A 26,435-nucleotide genomic window follows, 5' to 3' on the forward strand; every position below is an offset into this window, starting at 1 on the left:
ATAATCTTCTCCACCAATGGGTTTATGTCAGAATAAATAGAACATAAATAATATGACCAAAATTGCCTATATTCGTACTATTCCTTAAAGCCTCCCTCAAATGGTAACTGAGAGTAAAATCCATGTGGACCCATTGCAGAGATGATAGGCTACGTCTATCCATGTTGGTCTACCTAGAAGACTAACCAATTCTACTAGTTATACTGAATTTGAAAGTTAATAAACACTTGCTCTGTGATAACAACGTGCTAGATACAAGTCTTCTAATTACAATGGGGTTATATCCCTATAAATCCATTCATTGTAAGTTAAAAATATCTTAAGTTGAAAATACATGTAATAAATCTAACCTACGAAACATCATACCTCAGTCAAGCCTACCGACGTTACATTAGCCTCCAGTTGGGCAAAATCATCTAACACAAAGCCTATTTTATAAAAAGTGTATTTATTTATTTTACAATAAAGAATATAATAAAAAGTATCTTGTGAAATTTATTAAATATGGTACTGAAAGTGAAAAAGTGGTTGGAAGTGTATCTGTTGCTTACCCTGGTAAGCAGTGGCCCCTGTAGCCCCATGTCTCAACACAGTATGGCACCACGTATCACTAGCCCAGGAAAAGATCAAAATTCAGGATTCAAAGTATGACTTCTAAATGCGTATCACTTTTGCACCGTCATAAACTCAAAAAATCATTAAGTTGAGGGGTGCCTGGGTGGCTCAGTCAGTTAAGCATCTGACTTCAGCTCAGGTCATGATCTCAGGGTTCGTGAGTTCGTGCCCCACGATGGGCTCTGTGCTGATAGCTCAGAGCCTGGAGCCTGCTTCGGATTCTGTGTCTCCCTCTCTCTTTCTGCCCTTCCCCCCTCTCTCAAAAATAAATAAATACTTTAAAAAATTGTTAAGTTGAATCACTGTAAGTCAGAGACTGTGTAACTGTGATTATTTGTTTATACCCCTATTGTCAATTCCTTGAGGATATGCATGAACTGTATCTTATTAATCTTTTTACTCTAAGTTTTGCATATAGCCTCATATATCGTAAACTTAATAATGAGTGAATGGACAAATGGTTAAATGAGTAGCAGTATGGCAGCCAATTAGTCTGAGCAGCTACTAAAAATACTGCTACTGTATCAGTTAGAATCTTTTCAGCTACAATAAACAAGTAACAGAATAGCAGACAAAAAAATGGATTAAATAAAGTAGATATTTATTATCTCACTTTAAAAGGGAGTGATTGAATTATGTCATATGGGTCCAAGTTCTTTCTTGCCATCTTTCAACCTCAGTATGTCAGTGCTGTCTGCCTTCATGATCACAAGATGGCTGCTAAAGCCTCAACACCACACTATCACAAGAATAAAGAATAGCCAAAGCAGAAAGGAAGAGAGTGAGCAGGAAAAAAAGAAAAACAAAAGCCAAACAAACAAAAACAATTTTCTTTTCTTTCCAGAGGTTCTCCATCTTAACACACTTTTGCTTACCTCTCACTAAGCCAAGACTGGGTCACTTGTCCATTGTTAGGCTGAACAAAGAAGAATGGAATTTCCACAACTGGCATAGAAACTCTATGGCTAGAGAACAGAGAACAAAGATGCATCCTCCCTGCCTTACGCTACCAAATACACAAAATGAGGATTCTGTTTACACGGAAGATGAAGAAATGGTTGTAACCCCCAGTATCTGCAGAGCTCACTAACAGCATGATATATAGAAGATCTTAAAGAGTCTGCATACTCTCAAATCATTCATTCATTCAACAAATATTTGTTAAGCACTTATTATGTGGCAGACAGACACTATTCTGCATCCCTGGGTTACAACATAGAGAAAAAATATAATTCCAAACAACATAGAATTTACAGCATAGAGGAGAAAAACAGACAATAAACAATAACAAAAAGATATATATCACATATATAAATATATCATATATATAACTATTTCATATATATATGGAAGTGATTTGGTTTTATTTTTTTAAGATCAGGGCAAAGTGGGACTGGATGGAAGATAAGAATAGAGAAGGCCTCTTAAGAAAGTTACAGTGATTTGAAGGTAAAAAAGGCAAAGATTAAGGCCCTGGCCTAAAAAGCTGACTGATTCTGGATTCTAAATGGCAGAAGGTCAGATTGTTGCTTTCTCAGCCCAGTCTAATTGTTCAGATGGCCTCAAGGTAGCTGCCATTAAAATGAAAGAACATATCAAAAAGGAAGAGTACGAAAGCAAAACCCTAAGTACTGTGCAGAATATATGCAAAAAGAAATTTTTGGTTGTGCTTATAGACACGCTGGAAGAAAAAAAAATGGAGCTTACTGCTCTACGTGTCTTGCTTGGAGAAAGGATGAATGTGAGAAGGATACACACAGAAACCTGGCAGCCAGAGTTGTAGGCTGTGGGAGACACTATAGCAGCCTACCAATATCCATCCAGCCCTTATTCTTGGGCATATAATCAGATTATATATATAATCTATATATATATAGAGAGAGAGAGATTATGTATATAATCAGGTTATTTCCTAGTCTCCTTTGTAGACTGATGCAATCATGTGACTAAACTCTCAGCAATAGGGGCACCCGGGTGGCTCAGTCAGTGGAGTATCTGACTTGATTTCGGCTCAGGTCATGATCTCACAGTTCTTGAGACTGGGCCCGCATCAGACTCTGTGCTGACATTGCGGAGATTGGTTGGGATTCTCTCTCTCTCTCTCTGTCTCTCTCTCTGCCCCTCCCTGCTCATGTGTGCACTCTCTTTTTCTCAAAAGTAAATAAACAAATAAATAAATAAACAAACAAATAAATACATACATACATAAATAAATTCTCAGCGATAATATGTGGGTAAATGGGATATGTGCCTGCCTTGTCAGGACTGGGGCCTGTAAGAGTGGTGCACCTCTGAGGCACTGTTCCCCTTTCCACTGGCTGCAACCTGGATGTGGTGAACAAGCCTTGAGACCGTGCACCTGATGACAAGGTCCTATAGGATGAAGGAGTCACAAGAAGGAAGAGTCCTGGTCCTTGAAGCAGCATTCACAAGAGTGGAAGAGAGCTGCTACCGACCTGGAGCACCCTCGACTATTACTCGTTCCTGAAGTCTCTGATTTTCTAACTCTATGTGTACAACGACTTAGTATACACTAACATAGAAATTTAACTCCCTGGCTGATGCAGAAATTATCTTCTATATATTTTAAGATGGTAAAAAAAGAATATAATTCACTTTAGAAAGCTTTTGTGTTAGTTTGGGCCCATAGACTACTAGATGGGTTACAAATGACACAAATTTATTTCTCACGGCTCTGGAGGCTGGAAGCTGAGATTAAAGTATTGGTGCATTCAGTGTCTGGGGAGAGCCCATTTCCTGGCTCATAGACAGACATCCTTTTGCTGTGTCCACATGTGGCAGAAGGGTAAGAGAGCTCTCTGGGATCTCTTTTATAAGGACACTAATTCCATTCATGAGGCATTAACTCACCTCACCAAAGACCTCACCTCCTTATACTATCACATTGGTGATTAGGATTTCAACATATGAACTGGGGGGAAGGGACATAAATGTTTATTGTAGTTTTCTTTCAAAACAGCTAAAATTTTTAAAGTTTTGAAAACATTTTTGTTATTTTGGAAAAAAATTGTGGAGGAACCCCTAATTTTCTACAGATCATGGATACATGAATCATTACTAAACAACACGTAAGATTTAGAAGAATAATGAAAAAAAAGAGAAAAATATTATTTGCCAATGTAGTATTCAGACACCTTTATAGTGCTACATCAATTAAAACGCAAGTATACTTCAATGTCATTAAAAACGCCATTCCAAAACCAATCACTTAATGCCTGTCTCTTCCACTAGGTCATAAATTTCTCAAGAATGATTATTTTGCTTTCTACTGTATAATTAATACCTGGCATAATATCTCACATACAATGAGCATTTAATAAAAATGTGTTGAATGATCAAATGAAAAAAAAATTAATGTTTAATTAGTTTTAACTTTTATGAAAAAATACTGTGTTTTGGTTTTGGTGGGGTTTTTTTGAGAGAGAGAGAGAGCACGAGCCTGGGAGGGGCAGAAAAAGGAGGAGATAGAGAATCTTAAGCAGGCTGCATGCCCAGCAGCCTGACACAGGCTCTCTATCTCATGAACTGTGAGATCATGACCTGAGCCAAAACCAAGAGTCCAATGCTTAACCAACTAAGCCACCCAGGTGCCCCCAAAGTACCATGTTTAATAGACACCTGAAACACAAAAAGTTGTATTCTTTCTCACCCACCCTGAATGCTACCATTTCCCATCAACAAATATTTTGGAATAAAGAAAATTATGAAACTTTAAAATTCTTAAATTTTAAATTTTATATCTAACTCAATAGGCACATGAATAGTTAACTCAGAAATATGTCTGCATTTCCATTTCTAGCTTGAGTATTCCACAGCTAGACATTTGATATTTATACAATGAAATATAAAAATAAACCTCTAATAAAATTTTATGAAATGGACTCTTCTCTAACTTGAGACATCAATCCCAAACTTTCCTTTTATCACCTTGAATTTAGCAGTGGGAACTGTGCACATTACTAAAGACTGGATTTGGCCCACAGTAAAAAAAAAAAAAAAAAAAAAAAAATCAATAGCTTGGTAGTTACCTCCCAATCTCCTCCCAGCAATGCCAACAGTGAATTTATCCACAGACTGGAAATAGTTTTGGTTTGTTCTGCCTGCACAGCAGGACAATGGATCAGCAGACAGTTTACCCATAATGTCAGCATTACTGAAACTATAGGTGGTAAATCCCTTTAATGCAAATATTTGTATCCCAAACTCTCAAAGGGATGCTTGTCTAAGCTTAAGAGGAGACATAATTTTAAGAGAGACATTTTCTTTAGGGTTAAGGATTCCAATACAGCAGCACTAGACTTCATCTCAAATACTGTTAAGGATTAGACTTTTAGAAAATGGATTGACAAAGCTGAAATAAGCCCCCCCCCCAACTGTTCAATTTGAGGACAATGCAAAAAGAATTCTAAAACAAATCATCAACTTTTGCGTTCTTGCTTACTAAAAATGAAGAATAGTTTAAAAAGGCATTTTAACCTCAAATATATTAAGCATGCATAGAATCTAAGTATGAAAATTTAGTCTTCAGTGTTTATTAACCAATTTTAATTTTTAATATGTGATTCATTCACTCACACCCCTCTACAACAAATATTTATTGAGCACTGCAGCAGAGATTGCTTGTTGCCTGCTCCAATATCCTCACTCCTTTAGAAGCCCTGAGTTTTAATTGAGCACATGGACGCTGAAATAAAGACCTGACACCCTAGTTTCCCTTTCAGCTAGGCTCTTAACACCACAAGGGAGAGGGGTAGTCAGAAATGTTATGTGGCAGCTTCTGAGACATAGCCCTAAAAGGCAGCTGGCATGTATTCTGTGCTCTGCCTTTTCACCTTCCTCCACCCTGCTGTTTGGAACGTGGTTCTAATGAAAGAGCCTATGTCCTGTACACAAACAAGAGACCCACCTCGTAGAGATGACTGAGCAGAAAGCTAGAAGGATCATGAATGCCTAAGGACTTTGTGAATCAGAGTTACCACACCTGCCCTGGACTGCCCACCTCTAGACTTTAATGGAAAAGAAAAAAGTCCTATCTTTTAAAATCACTGTTCTTTGGGGTTTTTATATTGCTTGCGGTGAAATCTAATCCTAATTGATACAAGATATTTGTAAGATATTTTAAGTGTTGAAATAAATACAAGATGAGTAAGGCAGAATTCCTGTATACAATCAGCTTAAAATTTAGCAATGAATACTGAAGTATAAACAGCACCAGAGTGGATTATAATAGTTTTTGCCTGTTTATTATTTTTTCAAAAGAACTCTCTTCTTCTGATAACAGCATCCATTTTCCTTTGGAATAACTCTTCTCATATACCATAAGATCAAGTTTCAATACCTGTAGCCCCATTCCTGAGCCAACCTGTAATTTGGGGAGGTGGGGAGGAGGGGAGAGATGGAATGTAATCTAAGCCTAGCCCATTAAAGTACTAGCCATTGTAACTGATTCAGGAATGAGCATATGAATTAAACTTGGCCATTTAGAATCCCACTGTATTAACAGCTATCACTGCAATATGTTGCATATCAAAACAAACCATAAGTCAGTGCTTACAGCAACAAACATCTATCATGGGGCTGCAGGTCAGCTGAGTTTACCTAGCTTTAGGCTGCAGATTAAGCCCAGGCCTGCTCCACATCTCACATGCTCCTTGGACCAGCAATCACTTGGGTAAAGTTCTCATGACAGGTGGCAAAGGTAAAGAAGCCAAGCTAAACCATACAAGTACATTTACGGTCTCTGCTCATGTTGCATTTGTTAACACTTCATTGGAGAGGGAAAGTATATTCTGCCCGAGGTAGTGAATTGTAAGGTCACTAGGCAGAGGGAGAGTATGAAGAAGTAGAAATAACAATGTAATAAATTATGCACATATCTTGAGTTTCTGGTGCCTTCAGAGTCATGGTATTAAAAAGTTCTAAGCCAGTGGCATCATATGCCCATCATGCAGGCTAAATGGATGAGGCACATCTCCAACAGCAGCGAAAGATAACACACGAAGAAAAGCCAAGATGGCAGGGGTGAGATATGGATGGATAGATATTGCAAGTATACTGAATCCCCTTTTTTTGTTAAGTTTTTATTCATTTATTTTTGAGAGAGAGACAGAAAGAGAGAGAAGGGGAGGGGGAGAGAGAGAGGGACAGAGGGAGAATCCCAAGCAGGCTCCACACTGTCAGTGCAGAGCCCGATGCGGGGCTCAAACTCACAAACTGAGCCAGACCCAAGAGCCGGTCGCTTAACCAACCCAGGTGCCCCTGAATCCTTTACTTTAAAATGTACACAATGCCAGTGGTGCCTGGGTGGCTCAGTCAGTTGGGCGTCTGACTCTTGATTTCAGCTCAGGTCATTATCTCACAGTTTGTGGGATCAAGCCCCACATTGGGCTCTGTGCTAACAACGTGGAGCCTGCTTGGGATTCTCTCTCTCCCTCTCTCTCTCTATCCCTCCACCACTTGTGCACACGCATGCACACACTCTCTCTCAAAATAAATAAACTTTAAAAAAAAGAAGAAAGAGGCAGCTTCTCCTCCAACTTCGCCTACCCCTTCCATCACTATCTTCTTGCCTGTTAGAAAATGTTTGTAAGGTAGCCATTCTGTACTCTTCAGAGGAAATCCAGAATAGTTGCAGAGTGGGTAGTCTTGACAACGACTAGCCAACAGAGTTTGTTCCTCTGATTTTGTTCTGTGAAACAGAACTTCACTCAATTCAGATAATGTTAATCAGGTTTTCTGTTACTTGTACCTGAAAGAATTCCTAACTGCTTTAAGCCTGAAGTCAAGGTAATATCTGTTTCAGGTCAAGAACCAATTATATAACTTGTCTTTGTATATTACTTTACACATTTTTGTTTATAACAAAATGTGTTTACAACACATTTTTGCCCATGCTATTGAGTTACTAGAGTTGAAAGGATTGCAGCTAAAGATAAAATCCTTGACTATCCAAGTAAATAAGTTAGGTTTTACCAAATAAGTTGGTAAACTGGTAACTGTCTAAATGCTAAATAGATTTATATATTACTGTTATGAGAAAGTCAAGAAATCAGCACACGTTTGGGGGAAGAAAACTTCATCTGTGTTTATTTCAGAATGGACTGTGAAGGATGGACTGCTAAAACTAGACTGGAAGCAAAGAAATCCTGTGAAGAGGGTCTTGTTTGATGAATGAAGAATTCACTCACAAAGTAAATGATTCCAGCCAGGATAGAGTGAAGAGTACCAGAGTCACGGTTAAAAGTTAGAAAACAGGGGAAAATATATGAAATTTCTGTTTTCAAACACTGAAACACAGGAAGGCAAATAGGAAAAAAAAGAAAAAATGAGGTGAGCCCTACAATTGTCCCAGTTTTATAGCTGGAGGTACTTTTAGGCCATGATCAACACAGGGAGACCCAAAGCAAAGCTGGGCTGAGGAGACAAAGATTGAGCTTGGGGAGTATGAAATGTCTGGAATTTGCAATAAGGAGTTAGAAAGGAAGAACTGTACACAGAAAGAATTTCATAATACCCTTTCTTTAAGTCTTTGCCTGAATACTAAGCTGTGCGTGTATAGGGTGAGGCTCCAAGAGAATGGGCAAAAATTAACTACCAGAGGAAAAAAAAATTACTGGAGAACTACAATCTGAGTGACTACTGGCACTCACATGGGAAAGGGGTCATTTGAGTTTCATCCAATTAGAGTATAGAAACTTTATTAAAGACCTAGGACAGACAACAGAAAGCCTAATCCAAATTCTCTAGAAAAGGACTAGAAAATCCTTAAAACAAAAGGATAATCCAGACCCTCACAAACAAAGTTTAAAAACAAGCCTCAAACGGATCAAGCTGACCCACTACTAGAGTAACAGCCTCCCAAAACAAAACCCAATACTCTTTAAAATTCTAAACATCTAATGTATTACACAATGCTGCTGTAACAAATTGATATAAATTTAATGGCTTAAAACTATACCCATCTATTATCTCATTATTCTGTAGGTAAAAAGCCTAAGTACAGCATGATTCTGTTGAATCCTCTGTTTAGAACTTCACAAGGGTGAAATCAAGGTGTCAGCAGGGTATTAGAATGAACTTCCAAAACCCTTTCAATTTGTTGGCTGAATTCAGTTCCTCTCAGTTTTAGGACTGAAGTCCCCATTTTCCTGCTAGCTATCAGCTGGGGCCCAGTCTCTGCACCTAGAGCAATGGTGGCTAAAATCTCATGCTTCCAGTCACTTTCATTCCTCCTTCTGCAGCATCTGTCTGACTTTAGTTGGAGAAAGTTCTTTGCTTTTAAGGGCTCATGTGATTAGACCGGGTTTACCCAATAATCTGGGATAATCTCTGCATCCTAAAGTCCATAACCTTAATTATATCTGCACAATCCCTTTTGCTATGTTACATATTGTATTCGCAGGAAGCAAGGAGTAGGGTATGTGTGTCTTTGGGGAGCTATTCTACCCACCATGCTCAACAAAGTCCCATTTACAATGTTTAGCATCCAATCAACGCATATCAGATAAAGTGTAGGAAAATATGACTTACATCCAGGAAGAGGAAAAAAATCTGTTAATATATTTTTATATTTTTATTTTATGTTTTAGTAATTTCTACACTCAATGTGCAGCTCAAATTCAATCCCAAGATCAAGAGTCACATGCTCTTCTGACTGAGCCAGCCAGATGCCCCAAAATATCTATTAATGTTAACAGGCAGAAATCACAGAGATAATGGAACTAGCAGATAAAGTTTTTAAAATAGTCATTAAAGGGGGTGCCTGGGTGGCTCAGTCAGTAAAGCGTTCAACTTCGGCTTAGGTCATGATCTCATGGTTCATGAGTTAGAGACCCACATCAGGCTCTGTGTTGACAACTCAGAGCCTGAAGCCTGTGTCAGATTCTGTCTCCCTCTCTCTCTGTCCCTCCTCCACTTGCACTCTGACTCTCTCTCTCTCTCTCTCTCTCTCAAAAATGAATAAATAAAGGTTTTTTAAATTAAAAAAATAGTTATTAAAAATATACCCAATGTTTTGGGGGATCTGGGTGGCTCAGTTGGTTGAGCAGCAGACCCTTGGTCTCAGCTCAGGTCATGATCTCATGGTTTGTGGGTTCCAGCTCCTTGTCCAGCTCTGCACTGACAGTACCAAGCCTGTTTAGGATTCTGTCTCTCCCTCTCTCTGCCCCTCCCCCATGTGCCTCTCCCTCTCCCTCTCAATAAACTTTAATATATATATATATATATATATATATATATATATATACACATATATGTATATGTGACATATATATATCTCTTCAATGTTTTAAAGAAAAACATAAAGACACTGAGGAAATAAGTGTAAGTTAAACAGAAGTAAACAGAATTTTCAAAATATTTAAAATATTAATATTAATATATTTAAAGTATATTTAAAATATTTTTAAAATATAAAAACAGAATTTTAAATATATTATCTGAAATGAAATTTTCACTGGATAAGCATAAGTTAGACACTACAGAAGAAATAGGAAACTTGAAGACTTGTCGATAGAAACTGTAAAAACTGAAGTACAGAGAGAAAATGTTGAAAAATAAATGACCAGGGCCTTAGTAATCTCTAGTATAATATTAATCAATCTAACATGTATAATTGCAATCTCATACTCTAAGAGAAGATTACATTCTTTTTTACATTTGATGAAAAATATCAACCCCATATTCAAGAGGCTCAACAAGCCCCATGCAGGATAAACATATCTTGGTTGGTTTTCACCAACCAAGACACATCATAATCAAACTGGCTAAGACAATTAAGAGAAGACTGGAAAGCAGATGGGGGCGGGGGGTGGGGGGTGGGGGGAAGACACATTATACGCAAGAACAAAAGTTAAGAAATTCAAAGGCTAAAAGACAAAAATCTACCTTCCTAGAATTCCGTATATACAGAACGATTGCTTCAAAACTGAAGGTGACATAAAGACACTGTCAGACAGGGGTGCCTGGATGGCCCAGTCAGGTAAGCATCTCACTCTTGATTTCAGCTCAGTTCTCTCACTCTTTTGTGAGACCAAGCACCATGCTGGACTCTGCACTGACAGCAAGGAGCCTGCTTGGGATTCTCTCTCCCCCGCCCCTTTCTCTGGCCTTCCTCCCACCTCACACTCACACATGCACGCTCTCTCTCTCGCTCAAAAACAAATAAACATTAATGAAAAAGACACTGTCAGACAAATGATAGATGAAATAAAATTTGTCAGACAAATTTCTCCAGGGGAAAGAAAATGATACCAGTGGTAATATGGATACACACAAAGGAATGAAGAATGCTGAAATTGGTAAATATGTGGGTAAATATAAAACTTATTTCATGCTCTTATTAAATTTATTTAAAATATAGCTTGTTGAGGAAAAAATGTATTTGGAGTGTATAACACATGTGAAGTAAGATACATGACAATAATAAATGATCAGAGCAGAGAAATATATTATTATAAGCTTCTTATGTTTTACATAAAATGGTATAATATTATTTCAGGTAGATTGTGATAAGTTAAAGATGAATCTACTAAACTCCAGATATTTTTCAGCCCCAAAATACATAAATATATCCATCAATCCCTACACACATAAAATATAGCTAATAGAGGAGATAAAATGAAGAGACAAAATACTAAACAACAAAACAAAACAGAAGACTCAACTAATCCAAAGAAGCCCTGCAAAAAGGTAAAAGGAACAAAGAACATATAGAACAAATAGAAAACAAATAATAAGATAGTAGACTTAACCCAACTATATCAATAATTGCATTAAACATAAATGGACTGAACACACCAATTAAAAGACAGAGACTATCAGACTGAATTTAAAAAGCAAGACACAACTATGCTTGTCTACAAAAAAAAATGTAGAAATATAAAGACAGAAGAGGTAAAAATAAAAAAAGAGAAAAAGATACACATGCAAACACTCATTATAAGAAAGCAGGAGTGGCATCAGAGAAAGCAGATTTCAGAAGAACTATTACCAGAGATAAAAAAATTGTATAGTGATAAAAGGATTAATTCATCAAGAAGACATAACAGCACTAACTGCATAAAATGGTATAACTTCTGGGGCACCTGGGTGGCTCAGTCAGCTAAGCGTCCAACTCTTGACTTCAGCTTAGGTCATAACCTCATGGTTCATGGGATCAAGCCCTGCATCTGGCTCCATGGTGAGCATGCAGCCTGCTTGGGATTCTCTCTCTTCCTCTCTCTCTCTCTCTGCCCCTCCTCTACTCACTCTCCCTCTCTCAAAACAAATAAACATTTAAAAAAAAATGGTATAACTGCTTGGGAAAGCACTTGGGCAATTTATTTTAAAAGTAAATATGCACTGGGTGCCTGGGTGGCCTAGTCCATTAAGCGTCCGACTTCAGCTCAGGTCATGATCTCACAGTCCGTGAGTTCGAGCCCTGCGTCAGGCTCTGTGCTGACAGCTCAGAGCCTGCAGCCTGCTTTGGATTCTGTGTCTCCCGCTCTCTCTGCCCCTCCCCTGTTCATGCTCTGTCTCTCTCTGTCTCAAAAATAAATAAAAACATTAAACAACATTAAAAAAAAAAAAGTAAATATGCACTTACCATATTACTCATCAATTCCACTCCTAGGTATTTACCTGAAAGAAAGAATACATGAAAACACAAAAAGACTTTTAAATGAATATTCATAATAGCTTTATAATAATAGTTCCAAAACTAGAAACAACTCACAGGGATAACAAATTGTGCAATATTACTCAGTAGTAAAAAGAAACTACTACAAAGCTCATCATAAATTGCAAAAACATGCTGCATGAAAGTAGCCAATCACAAAAGAATACATACCATTTAACTCCATGTATGTGAAGTTCTAGAAAAGGCAAAACTTGCCTTTAAGGATATAAATTAAATCAGAGGTGGGGGGAGCTTGACTTGGGAGAGACATAAGGCAATTTGGGGGTTGTGGAAAGGTTCAATAAATTGATTGGCGTGGTGGTTACACAGTGTGTACATTTGTAGAAATTCACTGACTATTTTTAAAATAGGAAAATTTTATTTCTGTAAATTAGGCCTGGATTTCTTGACTTAAACAACAACAAGAAGGGTCAGGAGTTTTAAGGAGAATTAACAGGGTAAAATGCCACAGGAAGTAAGATAATTCTGAGAAATGAAAAGAAGTTTCACTTTCACTGCAAGAAGTGTGATTTTAGAAAACACCTTTATTGAAAAGATGTGTAGAATCCATGATGCAAGACATTTTGGTTATACTTACCTAGACTGAAAAATTCAAATAGAAAAGGCACAGACTATTCTATTTCAGTTAATGCTTCTCAAACTTCTATTTCAAATGCTTCTTTAATGTCCATAGGAATCACCTAAAGGTCTTGTTAAAATGCCGGTTCTGATTCAGGAAATCTTGGGTAAGATCTGAGATTCTACATCTCTAACAAAACACCAGGTGATTCTGATGCTGTTGGTTCATCCACTACACTTTAAGCAGCAAGAACACAGATAACATTACTGAGGCATCGATGGTTTGTATCCAGTGCCAATTTGGTCTAGAAGTTTCCCAGATCTATGGAATCCATTCCTATCATCCGTTACATGCAGACTGACAACCCAGCCCGCTTCCTGTCTGTGAATGTAACCAGTGCAGGTGCTTATGATGCTGTGGAAAATAACAGTGATTTTACATCGGCAGCCCTGGGTCCAAGTCCCAGTTCTGTTTCTAACCAACTATAATCTGAGTTAGTCATTCATAGCTATGAAATGAGAGAATAGTTCCGGTTTCTCCTAAGCTGTTGTGAAGATTACAACAGAAAATGTAAGCGAAAGTATAGCACGAAGTACAACCTTAAAAAAATAATGGCTTAAAATGTCAAGCAAAGTAGGCAGAAGATTTCAAGTACCACACAGTTTGAGAACCGGGCGGGACCTAAAAATATGAGGCGGGGCTCTGGGATTATCCCGTGGGCGTGCAAGGAATAGACCATATTATACGGAAGGGAAGCCCCATTTAAAAAGTAAGCTTCTGTATTTAACATTATCCCTAAATGATGAAACCTGAAATCTGAACTTCTCCCTTATTAAATGTTTCAACTGGAACCTAACTCGACGTTCAGTGATACTACTTTCTCAGTCTAGTGATTTCAAACAAAATCCTACCCACGCATTTATGTTCCCTTCTCCGATCCATTCGTCACTTTTCTGCTCCCGCCCCCTGCGGCCCCCGCCCGAGGGCAGTAGTTTCCACTACGCTGAAGGGGGAGGTGGTAACGGACTCCGGTATCTACTTGCCTCGAGGAGGGGGGTGTATCAGCAGCCACGTTCCAGAGAACTGTAAGAGGTGTGGGCCAAGAGACTCGGAATCACGAGAAAATCCTAGCCAAGAACGCGGCGTCGGAGCAAGCGGAGAAAGGCAGGGCCCGCAGCCGCCTGGCCAGCGCGCAGCTTTGCCCTCGGCCGCGCCCCCCCCGCGCGTCCCCCTACCAGCCTCCGCGGGATGGCACCGGCGGGAGGGGGCGGGGCCGGGCGCGCTGCTGCCTCCTCTGCTGCGGCCGCCTCCGCTGCGGCCGGAAACAATAGTGGAGGAGCCGGAGCCGTGCGGAACGGCTGCTGCGGCGCGCGGAGCCGACGGTAAAGACCTCGCGTCCCGGTCCCAGACCCGCAAGCGCCTCGGCCCCGCGATCCCGCGGTTCCGCCGCCTTCGCGCTCCGAGCCCCGCGGCCCTTCGCACTGCTCATCGCGGGGCGCCTGGACGGACGGAGAGTCGGACTCGGGTCCGCGGCTTCGTGAGGGACGGGCGCGCCCCCCCAACGCCGGATGTGGAGTGGGGGCCTGGCTCCCCGAGGCGTTGAGTCCCGGGCTGTCCGGCTGCCTTGGCACTTGGACGCCTTCTTGGGTGGGAAGAAGTCCAGGGCGAGGGGTCCCCAAGACTCCTACCAGCTCGGCTTGGACACCCCGGCTCCGGCCGTGTCCGACCCGTGCGGTGGAGCCGCTGCCCGGCCTTCGGTGCGGGTCCTTTGGACGCTGCCGGGACGCCCTTTTCGGGTGTTCGCGCTGGCACGTGTGTTTTTCTGCCGCGGATCTCTGATAGGAAGCCTCGCTACATCGAGTTAGCGAAACCCATCAATGAAGTTAGCAAAGCAGTGTCCCGAAGAGATCGTTTTTCCTGAATTTAACAGCGTGAAGTAGGTTGAAAGACCCCTGGCAGCGCTGCTAAGCATTCAGTGCCAGGGCCGGGGATGGGGCAGCGAACACCCGCAAACCGCTTTCCTTCAGCTCACCTCCTCAACCAAGTGAAGTACGAGATCAAAAAAGGCGCTCAGGCTTAGTGACGCCTATGGCAAGGCTTTAAGTTTTACTAGCTTTGTGACTTTACACGATAAAAGTGTGATACTCAAGTACAAGCATGGCGATGCTTGTTTGATGGGGCTGTGACATTAGATAAACAGCATCCTTCCCCTAGAAGTTCCTGTTATTGCCATACCGTCAAGTTCTTGAAATTGCATAACCTACCCTTTCTGTTTCTTAACAGGGGCACTATGAACGAAGAGGAGCAGTTTGTAAACATTGATTTGAATGATGACAACATTTGCAGTGTTTGTAAACTGGGAACAGACAAAGAAACACTCTCCTTCTGCCACGTTTGTTTTGAGCTAAATATTGAGGGTAAGGATACAGTATAGATTCATTTTAATGGCATGAACTTTACACAACTACTTTTGCTGAACTAACTATACGGTGAAACTAAAATTTCTTGAGTGATTGGCACTTGTGCCAAGTATGATGTGTGAAGATCTGTGGAAGATAAAAATTTATGGAAGGGAGGCCGAAGTTCTCACAGCTGTGAATTTAAGATAAATCTTTTCCTTTTTTTAATTCCCAGGGTACTAACCCCATTTTTGCTAATATAAAAACAAGGTATGAGCATTGAGTAGGAAACGTGTTTTCTGGTTTGAGACCGTATTAACTTGTCAGGTGGATGCTTTTGTTCGTTGTATATTAAGAATGAACATAACCAAACATTTACATGGATGGGAAAATGTAATTTAATTCCTTTGGCCTTTCATGCTGGTACCTGACTGAGGTGAGCGAGAACTCTCTTCCCCAGTCATGTCTTATCTGGAAAAACATTTTTAAATTTTTAGATAATTTCTAAAAGGTGATCACACACACCTTTAATAATTTTTAAAAACTAAAAAGGTTTTTTACATTTCTTAATAGTAATTTTGAAAGTATATGAAAGAGTTCTCCAACTACTAAAAAAAGTCTTCTTATTAAATGTACTATTTGTTTGGATTCGTGTACAGTTAATATGTGTATGGACATGAGTAGTTTGCCCCCAAGAAACATGTGGGATATGTTTCTTTAATCTTGATATTATGATAAAACTCAGATTTTTAGAAGAAATATTTATGACTCAAACTAAAACGAATCTTAATATTCTTGTGATAAAAAAGTTTATGTGTCATTTGAATTTTGAATTGTAACATATCAGTACAGAGATTTTGTTAGACTTTTAGATTTGGGACAGTTTCAAAACAGTATTTAATTTTTTTTTTCCTGGATTGTATATTTGAAAAATTTCATTACCTTTACTTTTTCTGTTAAGTAACTAGAGATGTGAAATGTTCTTATAGTTAATCCTAATGTATTTGTTGTTACTGTTTTCAGTTTCCTTTTGAGATTCCTGTTAGGACTTTTCAGATATTGTTGTAGGCACCAAATTAATATATTTAGCTATTCTGTAGTAACAAGCCAAAATTATAATCAGAAGTAGACACTAAAATCATAATAAATTGCATGACATTCATCTTCCCCTTACGATCGTATTGGTTATGTTAGTTTTGCCATTTTACCTTCTGGAAGAATTGTAGTTCCTGAGCATGACAATTGATGGAAGATCATGGATTTCTTGGGAATAAATAGAATACATATAACTTGGGCCTTAATAAGTGTAGTAATTATAACTAATTTGAAAGGACTGACTTAAAAACATGATTCTTCTATAGCATTTAAATTACCATGTCCTTAATTATGCCAAGGTGACAGATATAAATTTATGTTCTTTGGAAATAGAGTTGGCCCTATATATTCTTCTGCATTGCAGATTTTAATTTTGAATGGGCAAAGGCATTAGAAATGATCCAGCCCAAACCTGTATTTTAATTGAAGGAAACTGAGGGTCAAATAATAGAATTGTTCAAGGTTGCAGTGGTGATGGCAAACTGTCGTTAGGTGCCAGGCACTGTAGTAAGCACCTTACATGGATTATCGTATTGAATGAACTCAAAATAGCTCTGGGATGGCTTCTGTTATCCATTTTAAAGGTAATGGGACCTAACCATTGAGACCTTCAAGAAAGGCACTTTGAAGTCACACAGCAGCAATTGACATGCTGGGGTTTGAAGCCTGGTGATCTCTTTCCAGTATATATTTAAGTCCATTGATCTTTTGTCAATAGTTATTTTAATATCGGAAACCCATTTTCCTGAATCTTAATTAGCTATCCTTGCCAACATTTCCTAACCAGTGCTTCCTAATAAATCATCATTAGTGGTGTTCATGCTGTGATAGAATTTTTCCACAGAAACCTAAACTTCCATAATTGCTTTTCTAGCCTTTCAAAAATATGCCTTTCAACTTGTTTTCTGTCATTATATAGAGAACATACAAATATTCTTCAGGTACCACCTTTGTAAATATTTCATCTCTGATAACATCTATTTTAATATATAAGCATAACATAAGTCATGTTGTTGAAATAATAGTGATGTGTAACTTAAAAAACAAAGAGTTCTCAATTTGAATCAGAACTGTTTCATTTTATGCTCTACATACACTGAAGATTTTATATTTTAAGATGTGAATCAAACTTCACGGAGAAAAATTATTTTAGAATTAAATTTTCTTCTCCATTTATCTGATGTTGCTCTTCCAAATATATACATTTTTATACTTAACTACAGTGACAAGCTAGTCTATTATAACCATTTTAACTTAATGTCATAAGATTATTATAGGAGGAAAGGGAATGAGAACTCTGAATTCCACAAAATTTCAGTTTTCATATCAGTATACAGGTCTTTAAAACTCAGCGAAAAAAAGTGATAATAAAGTAATCGCATACCTGAAAAATAACAAGGTATATTCTGGTCTATGTCAATAAATCTTTTAAAGTGTTTTAAATTTTCTCTTCCTTATGAAGTTGTTAGCACAATACCAGCCAATAAATATTAGAATATAAGAGGAACTTTTAAAAACAATGGCATTTAACTATATTAGTTTGGTGTAAGTCTTTGTAGTATGGTAATGTTGCTCTTACTTGGTTTCTTAGTTTACTAATTGCTAAATTTGTTCTAAAGCATTCTATATTCTCCAAGAGGCCAGTTTGAAGAATAATAACAGTTTACCTAATTTTGAGTCCACACATTTGTAGTAAACAAGAAATTTTATATCTTTTGGGTTGTTGATTACATCAAATCAAAACTGGTCTAATCAAATGGCCTGTTGTTTAAAGCTGTGTACCTGCATATATTTATAAATGAAGACGAAAGAAGAAAGAAAGAACAAAAGACAGTCAAATCTCCTTGGAGAGATTTCGTATTCTGAGCATGGCTCTAAATTGCCTTTTTTCTGTGACTTTACAGTAATTAAAAGGAAATGGTACCTATATTTTGTATACTTCCTTGTATACTTCAAGGACCTAAGAAATGTACTTTGAGGACTTAAGTGTTTTGAAATGCTTGCAAGATTGATTTTTCTTTGTACCTGTAATTCACATTAAAATAACTTGTCTACTTCTAGGATTAGAAAACAGATGCACAAACTTCCTAATACTCATGGCCTATCTTAGGCTCTAAGACATTATAAACTTTTTTTTTTTTTTTTAATTTTTTTTTTAACGTTTATTTATTTTTGAGACAGAGACAGAGCGTGAACAGGGGAGGGGCAGAGAGAGGGAGACACAGAATCTGAAACAGGCTCCGGGCTCTGAGCTGTCAGCACAGAGCCCGACGCGGGGCTCGAACTCACAGACCGTGAGTGAGATCATGACCTGAGCCGAAGTCGGACGCTTAACCGACCGAGCCACCCAGGCGCCCCCATTATAAACTTTTTTATGCATGTACAATCAGATACTCTAATATGCATCATAGTTCATGATACTAAATCTTTACAATTAGTGACCATATTCCTACCTTTCCCTAAGCTATTGAGGCTGGGAAGAAGATAGCCCAGGATAGTCAGGAGCCAATAATAAAACTCAGCTGTAATGTAACAAAGTTGGAAATGAAGCTAGACGGGACAAAAGTCCAGGACTCCAATCTGTTACTTCATACAGTTTTCATTTTCTGCCAAAAGACTGTGCAAATAATTTTTAGAGCATTCTTACCTTCCTCTAATAACTGACTTCCTCTCTTTTCTTTTCTGTGGAGATAAACTTTTTTATAAAACTGGATTGGGGGCGCCTGGGTGGCTCAGTCGGTTAGGCGTCCAACTTCGGCCCAGGCCATGATCTCACGGTTTGTGAGCTGGAGCCCCGCATTGGGCTCTGTGCTGACAGCTCGAAGCCTGGATCCTGCTTCAGATCCTTCAGTCACGCTCTGCCTCATTCTCTCTCTCTCTCTCTCTCTCTCTCTCTCTCTCTCTCTCTCTCAAAAATAAATAAACATTTAAAAAATTAAAAAAAAAAAAAAAAGACCGGATTGGTTCCTCTTATGCCAAGCAAAGCTTTCAGTCTAACTTGATGGTTGATTAGTAAGCACCACCACTGCTTACTAGTTCGTCTCCAACTTCATTCTCCCCCTAATTTGTTGGAGCTTCTAGAAACTTTTCTAGAAGCTGACCCAAATTCATATCCTTGGTAATCTTTCCAGCAAGAAAATTCTATAGGTGTTTTCTCACTGGTGAACCCAGTGCTTACTTTTAATCTTGTTCTTCCTTGATTTTATGTCTTTGAGCAAAACATTGTTCACATGGTTAGTAGTCAGTAGTCAGTGAGCAGTTGGAATCTCAACATTACATCCTGATTCAGTTTGGTTGTCAAGACTGGTCATTTACTACTCACAGTCTGCCAATAGCTCTTCCTTTGTCCTGCTTCTGACACACTAGCATCTTTCCACTTAAGTAAAAAGATCCACCTCTTGTGATAGGGAAACTGTATTTATAGCTAACTGTATCTGGCATTAGCCTCTTGTTTCATATAATTGCAAATTGATACATTGGTATTAACTAAGAGAATACTTTTATTTTTTAATTTTTTTTATGCTTATTTATTTTGGATAGAAAGAAAGAGTGTGAGCAGGGGAGGGGCAGAGAGAGGGGGAGACACAGAATCCGAAGCAGGCTCCAGGCTCTGAGCTGTCAGCACAGAGCCCGACGTGGGGCTCAAACTCGCGGACTGCGAGATCATGACCTGAGCCGAAGTTGGCCACTTAACCAACAGAGCCACCCAGGTGCCCCGAGAATACTTGTAAATATAAAGCTCAGTGTGACTTTTAAACTTTAACTTGGCTATCTTTGATATACTTAGAAATACAGGCACAAAGTTAATTCTTTAACTGCCTTTTAATGTCACTTTAAATAAATTTGAATACTTTTTAAATGGCTGCAACAGTAAAACCTCATTATTTGGACAGGAGTAGGGAGGGATGAAAGTGGAAAGTAGTTTTAACTGGTGATAAGTTTAAATTATAGAATACTTTAAAAGAAAAATAATTGAATCTAGGCTAACAGAATCTAATGAAGACTTGTGACTTAACTACCAACCCATTTATAAGGAGCCAGGTTCTAGAATCATCGCTGTGCTAATTATGTTGGCCTCTTTTTAGTTACTCCCAGCTTTTCCTCCCTTTTAACTTTGTGAAGCTTTCTAATTCTAAAGTCTAGGATGAATTTAAAACCTAGATCGTACACAAATTTTGATGGGGAAGATACATCCATCAGGAATGAGATCTGGCCGCAAATAACAGGAAATGCAAATAATGGTGAAATAAAACGGAATGGATATTTATATCTCCCATATAAAAAGAAGTTGGACCTGGACTTGGTATGATAGCTCCCTGATCAGAAGGACTCAAGCTACTTCTGTTTTTGTATTCCACTTTCCTTACCACATACCTAACTATCTTCAAGGTCATCTCATGAGCCAAAGTGGCTGCTGGAACTCCAGCCATTGCTTTCTTATTCTCAGACAAGAAAGAAAGGACAGCAGGACATCTGACAAAAGATGCATGTTAGCAGTCTTGCATCTAAAAAGGGGTTTTTCGTGAAGTCCCAGCTAATAGTTTCTTACACATTTCATTGCCCGTAAGAGAAGCTGCTCCAAATAACGTCAGTGTTTCACAAAGATGGGACAAAGGATATTGAGTAAGCAAGAAGTAAAATCAGGCAGAGAGGGGCCTTCCTAGTAATTAAAGGTTATTCCATGTTGGAGACAAACTATTTGAGCTACAGCTAATACTAACAAGTAATGCTCTGATGATTCTTCCAATCCTGGAGTTAGAACTGGAAGGGATTTTAGCGGAATGAGGGATTGTATTCTGAGGATGGGCATGCAGGCAGATCACATGTGGACTTGTTGCCAGAAAGCTGTAAGAGTTTTGAAGTATCTAACCTATCTCATTATGTAACATGTAAGGATTAATGCTACTGTTCTGAAAGAGGTCCCCCAATTTTTGTCTGGAAGAAATTTGTGTGGTTAAGCAATTTAGAGATTATAAACTTGGGAAAACTTTTCCCTCCTCTCTCCCAGACTCTGTTCATGGTAGACTCACATGGTTTCTACCTCCCTCATACTTTTACAGGGAAGATTGCTTTTCCGCAGCTGGGTGCATCTGCCACTGCTCACTTCTGTTCTGCTGATTAAGCACGTGGGTCCTAGACTCAGACCTGGCCTTGCATTTGACCCTGCCACATAACTAGTTGGGTTTTCTTGGCAAGATATCTAAGTTTTTGCGTCATACTGGTTCTCAAATGTTACCAGTAAGAGCAATTTCCTATTGGTATTTCTTAACCTTGAAATTATTGTGCCAGAATCTCATTCAGAAGGCTGAACTCCCATTGTTGCCATTTGTTCCAAGAAGAGTACTTGGCAAAATAAGCAGTGGATCTCAGGTTTGTTTGTTCTTGATGCTGAGGATGAAGCTGCAGTGATTGGGAGCACAGGTTCCTAAAACTGCTCCAGAGGCCCAACACCTCCAGCTGGGGCACACACTGCAGAGCCAGACTGGATTCGAATTCCCATTCACCAACCAGGAGAACTTGGGCAAGTTGCTTAAGTGTATTATGATCCTGTCAATTCAGCTGGAGGCATATGCCTATCTGAATTTTAAGTAGGAAATGATTAAGATTTATTTTCTCTTCTTTAGTGATACAGTGTATAGTTAAAATACCTGTAGAAATGACTAGAAAGGTTGGAAAGCCTGACTTTGCCTACTGATTTTTAAGCATAACCAAGCATTTATTCGAGCTAACAGAGCTCTCCCGTCAGGACTAAGAAGTAAGTGGTAACATTCCCAATATATATGTGGTGAAATAAAGGCTCTGGGGTCAAGTGAACTTGCCTAAAGTCACATAGACAATAAACGACACAGAAGGGATTCCAATCAGGTGTCTCATAACAGAGCTGTTGTACCACTGTGGGAAATGGACATTTCTGTTTCCTTTGTCATATTTTAACAGCTTACATTGTAGACCAGCACCTCTATAATGATGCCATTCACTCATTCACTCACTGGTTTTCTTAATGTTTTTGAGTGGTCCTGATAATCTGTATAGGTTTCTTTTAAAAAAAAAAAAAAATTAATGTTTGCCTCCTCTGTCCTAGGCTTTTCATCCTCACTCTGGGCTTTCATAACCTTTTATATGATGAAAACTAACAACCCCTTGCCTCCTCCTCCTTCCCTTCACCCCCACCCCCAGCTATACATCAATATATGTAACTAATTTTTAGACATCTTCACCTATGTAACCAATAAGTACTTCAAGTTACATGTCTAAAGCTTTAAGCTGTTATTCCTACCCTAGCCATATCTCTTTTCAGAGTGAGTGAGTGAATAAATAAGTAAATTCCCCTTCTATCCCTGAAACCAAAAATATCAGAGTTGGAAGTCAAGGGTGGAGAAGGTAAAGACTTACATGCCTAACTAAAATCTGTGCAGGTTAGCTCCACAGAGAGAGCCTGCCTGTTTCTTAATTCTTAGAAAGTTACTTCTCAAAGGAGCCCTCCCTGCCTTTTAATTCTCCTCCCCCTGGCCCCTCCCCACCACCACTACTCTCCCCAATATTCTTTTCCTCATAGCACCCTTTTTTTTCATGGCACTTGTTATAATTGTTTACTGTAGTTCTTTGCTTGTGTGTTTGTTTAATGTGCTTCCCCCCCCCCCCCCCATTTGTAATTCTGTAAGGACATGGATTTATTTTAGAGTGTGTTTTGTTTGCTAGTACATAATCAGCAGTAGCACAGGCCTGGCAAAGAGAAATGAATAAATATTTGACTGAAGACTGCATCAATCTAAAGGAGACTTTAGAGTACTGTTTCTCTTTACATTATTTTTCCTTTAAACTTGCTCACACTGAAACTTTTCTGCTATTTTTCTGCCCTTTTAGAGAATTTCATGAGATCTTTTTGGAGTCTACTAGAAGTTTTATGAATCTTAACTAATAGAACTTTGTACCATATTCAAAAAAATAAGATGTAGCCAATAATACTAATAGTGATAATTGGTTCTTTTTCAGTCAGGGTAAAAAACAGACAAGTATTTTTCCCCAAATACAGAGCAAGAAGTTTTAACAGGGCTGTGTCAAGAATGGGAGTTTCTAGATTCATTTTATGCATTGCATTTCTCTTTTTCTGGACACCCCAACATAGTGTTGTGTGCTCATAATGATGACCCCTAGGCATTTGATGACCCTGAGTCCTCTTTAAATCAGTGATAAAAATATATTCATTAAATCAGTGATTTAAAGTTGAAAACAAGGAAGCAGAATATACAACCCAGAATATCTTAGTAATAAGAACATCATAATTATAAATAAAAAGGATTTGTTAGAATGTTAAAAATGTGGCATTCTGGTTCAGCTTCATAATTCTTTCATCCCATTGTGTTGACAAAGATGAAAAATATTTTATGAGATATGGAAATAAATTAAATCTAGATTGAAAATCTTTAATATGTAGGTCAAAATTATCTATTCTCAGTAAATGGATATGATTTATGTGACTTAAAATAATTTAAAACTGTTACTGAAAAGTTGATAAAGAGAAATCAGCTACCCAGAAATAAAAGGGTAATTTTTCTATCACATGCAAAATAATGTCCTGTGAAGAAAGAAGACAAAGATAGGTTTCTCTGTTCTCTGGAAGAAGTGAACTACGCTCTCAAGTTAGGAAGAAGCTAGTTCAACTGTCGGTAAATACTTAAGGGACTTACACTTTCAGATAAGAGACTTATTTAAATAATAGGTATTGTTTGTCGAGTATTGTACACTTTACGTGTGTTGTTTTTATTGTTATCCCAATTTGATGAATAAGGAAAGTGAGCAGACAGGCTAGGTAACTAGTCCAAAGTTGCACAGCTTACAAGTTCAAACCCAAGGTCTCTGATTCCAAAAAACCAAGTGCCTAAATCATTTCTGCTTCCAAAGAAAATTACATGAACTATTAAAATTTAGGAGATATTAACGTTAGGCAAAGTCAGAGATGAATTATACAAATGTGAATATTGAAGCAAGGAACAAAATCTGGGTCTCAGGAGACATAAAATTTTTTTAAATTATTTCTCCCCATGATATTAATACATGTTGAGTGGAATATCTGAAAATATACATTTCTGATGACTTAAGAGAGTAGGATGATGCAGTCTCCACATGGACTGTAATCTCAATATGTTGTAATCTCAACAATCTGTCAAGAAAATACAATATTTAGAACCCTTGGATTGGGCTGGTAATGATCAGAGAGAAGGAAATACACCTGTGACTATCTTGCCGCTCCTGCTAAGCTTGTTGAGCTGTAGACTGACATTTGCTAGAGAATCGTGCAGGTGTCGACTGGTATTGAGGCAGTGGTTCTAACACTGTTCTCTGTCCTCCCAACCATCTGGGTAATGGAGGCTTACCCTGATTATCAGTCTTTCAAGAGGGAATAGGGATCTGAGTAAATGGATGCAGTCAGTGCAAACACAAGTGAAAATGTTAGCACCATTCCTGGAAATTGCACACCATGGTCTTTTGCTCATCGGCCTCAATAAGTGCCTGGGGCACTTTCAGAAAGAGAAAAACAGGTAGTTTATGAGATGAGTTTTCTAGTTTCTGAGTTTAGAAGGTAATGAGCATTGAACTTAACTACATCAATAGAAGATTTTAGAAATACTTAGAACATATTCAGAAATACAGCACCTCTGCTGATATTCTGCTTAAAAAAAACTTAAATTTTCCAGTGTTTATTACTGAATATAAAGACCGCATACCTTTATATTTGCATAGTACTTTAGAAAGTGAAAGGTGCTTTTACAGCACCTTAATCTCCACATTATATAGGAAGTTAACATTGTGAATTTCAAATATAGTAATACATCAAAAATGTATAAGTGATTAAAATCAAAGAGGCTAACACTAAAAAAGTATCAAAATGTGGTAACTATAGTTCTAGTTAGAGTGGATTTAAATTATGCTAATCCAATTTGGCACACCATATGGTCCATTACGATTTTGATAAGGGGAATAAACCCATTAAACACAGCCTTAGATTTATAGTTTGTAATAAGGGAAACTTGCCTGTTTGTTTACAAATAATTTTAAACTAGTGTATCTATTTCTGGTAATTTTTTGCCATTCCTGTCTCAATTGTATACCAGTAAAGCAGAATAATTTGTGTGTACCCATTAAAATCTAAATCTCATAATTAAAGCTGTGTGGTTGGGTCCATAGCAATTTTTAAGCACAATTATTCAGTAAATATTAACTAAGCAACCACTCTGTGCTGGAAGTTATTCTAATAGCTGAGGATAAGACATGGAATAAAACAAACATAAATCTCATAAAGCTTATATGAGAGGACAATAGACAACAGAATAAATTAATTATATAGTATGTTGGAAGAGGATATGGGATTATTTGCCTTTGTGAAGTATAGATTAAATCACTAGTATATTTTTCCACGTATTACCTTACTTGAAATTTACACTTAATGTTCATTTCTTATGAAATAACATGGAGATTAAATAGACAATGAAAGCACCTTCCAATCTCTAAAGTGCTATTCAAATATACTTAAATGACATTTTTAATATCTAAAACTTAGGATAACTGTTGGAATAATATCTACAATGAATGTAGTGAACAAAAATTGCCAGTCTGATTTGAAAACAGAACCCATATGTTAAAGTTTAGGGGTATTGGGGAGTGTTTCAAAATTAACATAAAGTACTCTTCATATTTTTGTATTTCTATCTTTAAATACTTACAGATCTTTAAGTATTGTGTACAGTGTAAAATATTTTCAAGTTTTTGTATTCTTTCTACTTCCTTACTAACACTGTTTGTTAATATATTTGTCCTGATAATATTTCTGTTTATTATTATTAAAATATTCTTTATAATCTTGATTATGTTACTTTGGCTTATTCAGAGTATTTTCAGGATATCAACAATCAGTTTTCAACTCCGTGTCAAGCAACATTTTGATTGTATTTCTGCTACGAAGTAGAATAAATATATATAGATTAAATATAACAGTATAGATAAAATATAATTCCTACATACTGTATCAGAAAGTTCTCCCGAAAACTCAGTTTTAGGTTACCAGTGTATT

General features: G+C 37.9%; 1 protein-coding gene and 1 long non-coding RNA gene across 5 annotated transcripts in view; one reads left to right on the top strand and one right to left on the bottom strand.

Moving 5' to 3' along the window:
- LOC125921745 (uncharacterized) overlaps positions 1-14,112 on the bottom strand; it is a 64,517-nt gene extending 50,405 nt beyond the window's left edge. Inside the window, exons 1-2 of the long non-coding RNA XR_007457481.1 lie at positions 13,784-14,112; positions 12,221-12,255 (exon numbers count right to left, since the gene is read on the bottom strand). This is a non-coding gene — a long non-coding RNA (uncharacterized LOC125921745). The remainder of the gene's footprint in view (positions 1-12,220; positions 12,256-13,783) is intronic.
- Positions 14,113-14,147: 35 nt separating this feature from the next.
- CC2H21orf91 (chromosome C2 C21orf91 homolog) overlaps positions 14,148-26,435 on the top strand; it is a 38,485-nt gene continuing 26,197 nt past the window's right edge. For 2 of the 4 annotated variants that reach the window (XM_049629327.1, XM_049629330.1), the window contains exons 1-2: positions 14,148-14,254; positions 15,156-15,289. In XM_049629327.1, the coding sequence (XP_049485284.1) occupies positions 15,163-15,289 (127 nt within the window). In that variant the 5' untranslated portion in view covers positions 14,148-14,254; positions 15,156-15,162. Of the gene's footprint in view, positions 14,255-14,436; positions 14,520-14,578; positions 14,809-15,155; positions 15,290-26,435 lie in introns of those variants that run through there. The other 2 variants (XM_049629329.1, XM_049629328.1) reach the window with 2 other exon arrangements.

Source organism: Panthera uncia, chromosome C2, assembly GCF_023721935.1.
Source record: "Panthera uncia isolate 11264 chromosome C2, Puncia_PCG_1.0, whole genome shotgun sequence".
In the NCBI taxonomy this organism is placed as follows: Eukaryota; Metazoa; Chordata; class Mammalia; order Carnivora; family Felidae; genus Panthera; species Panthera uncia.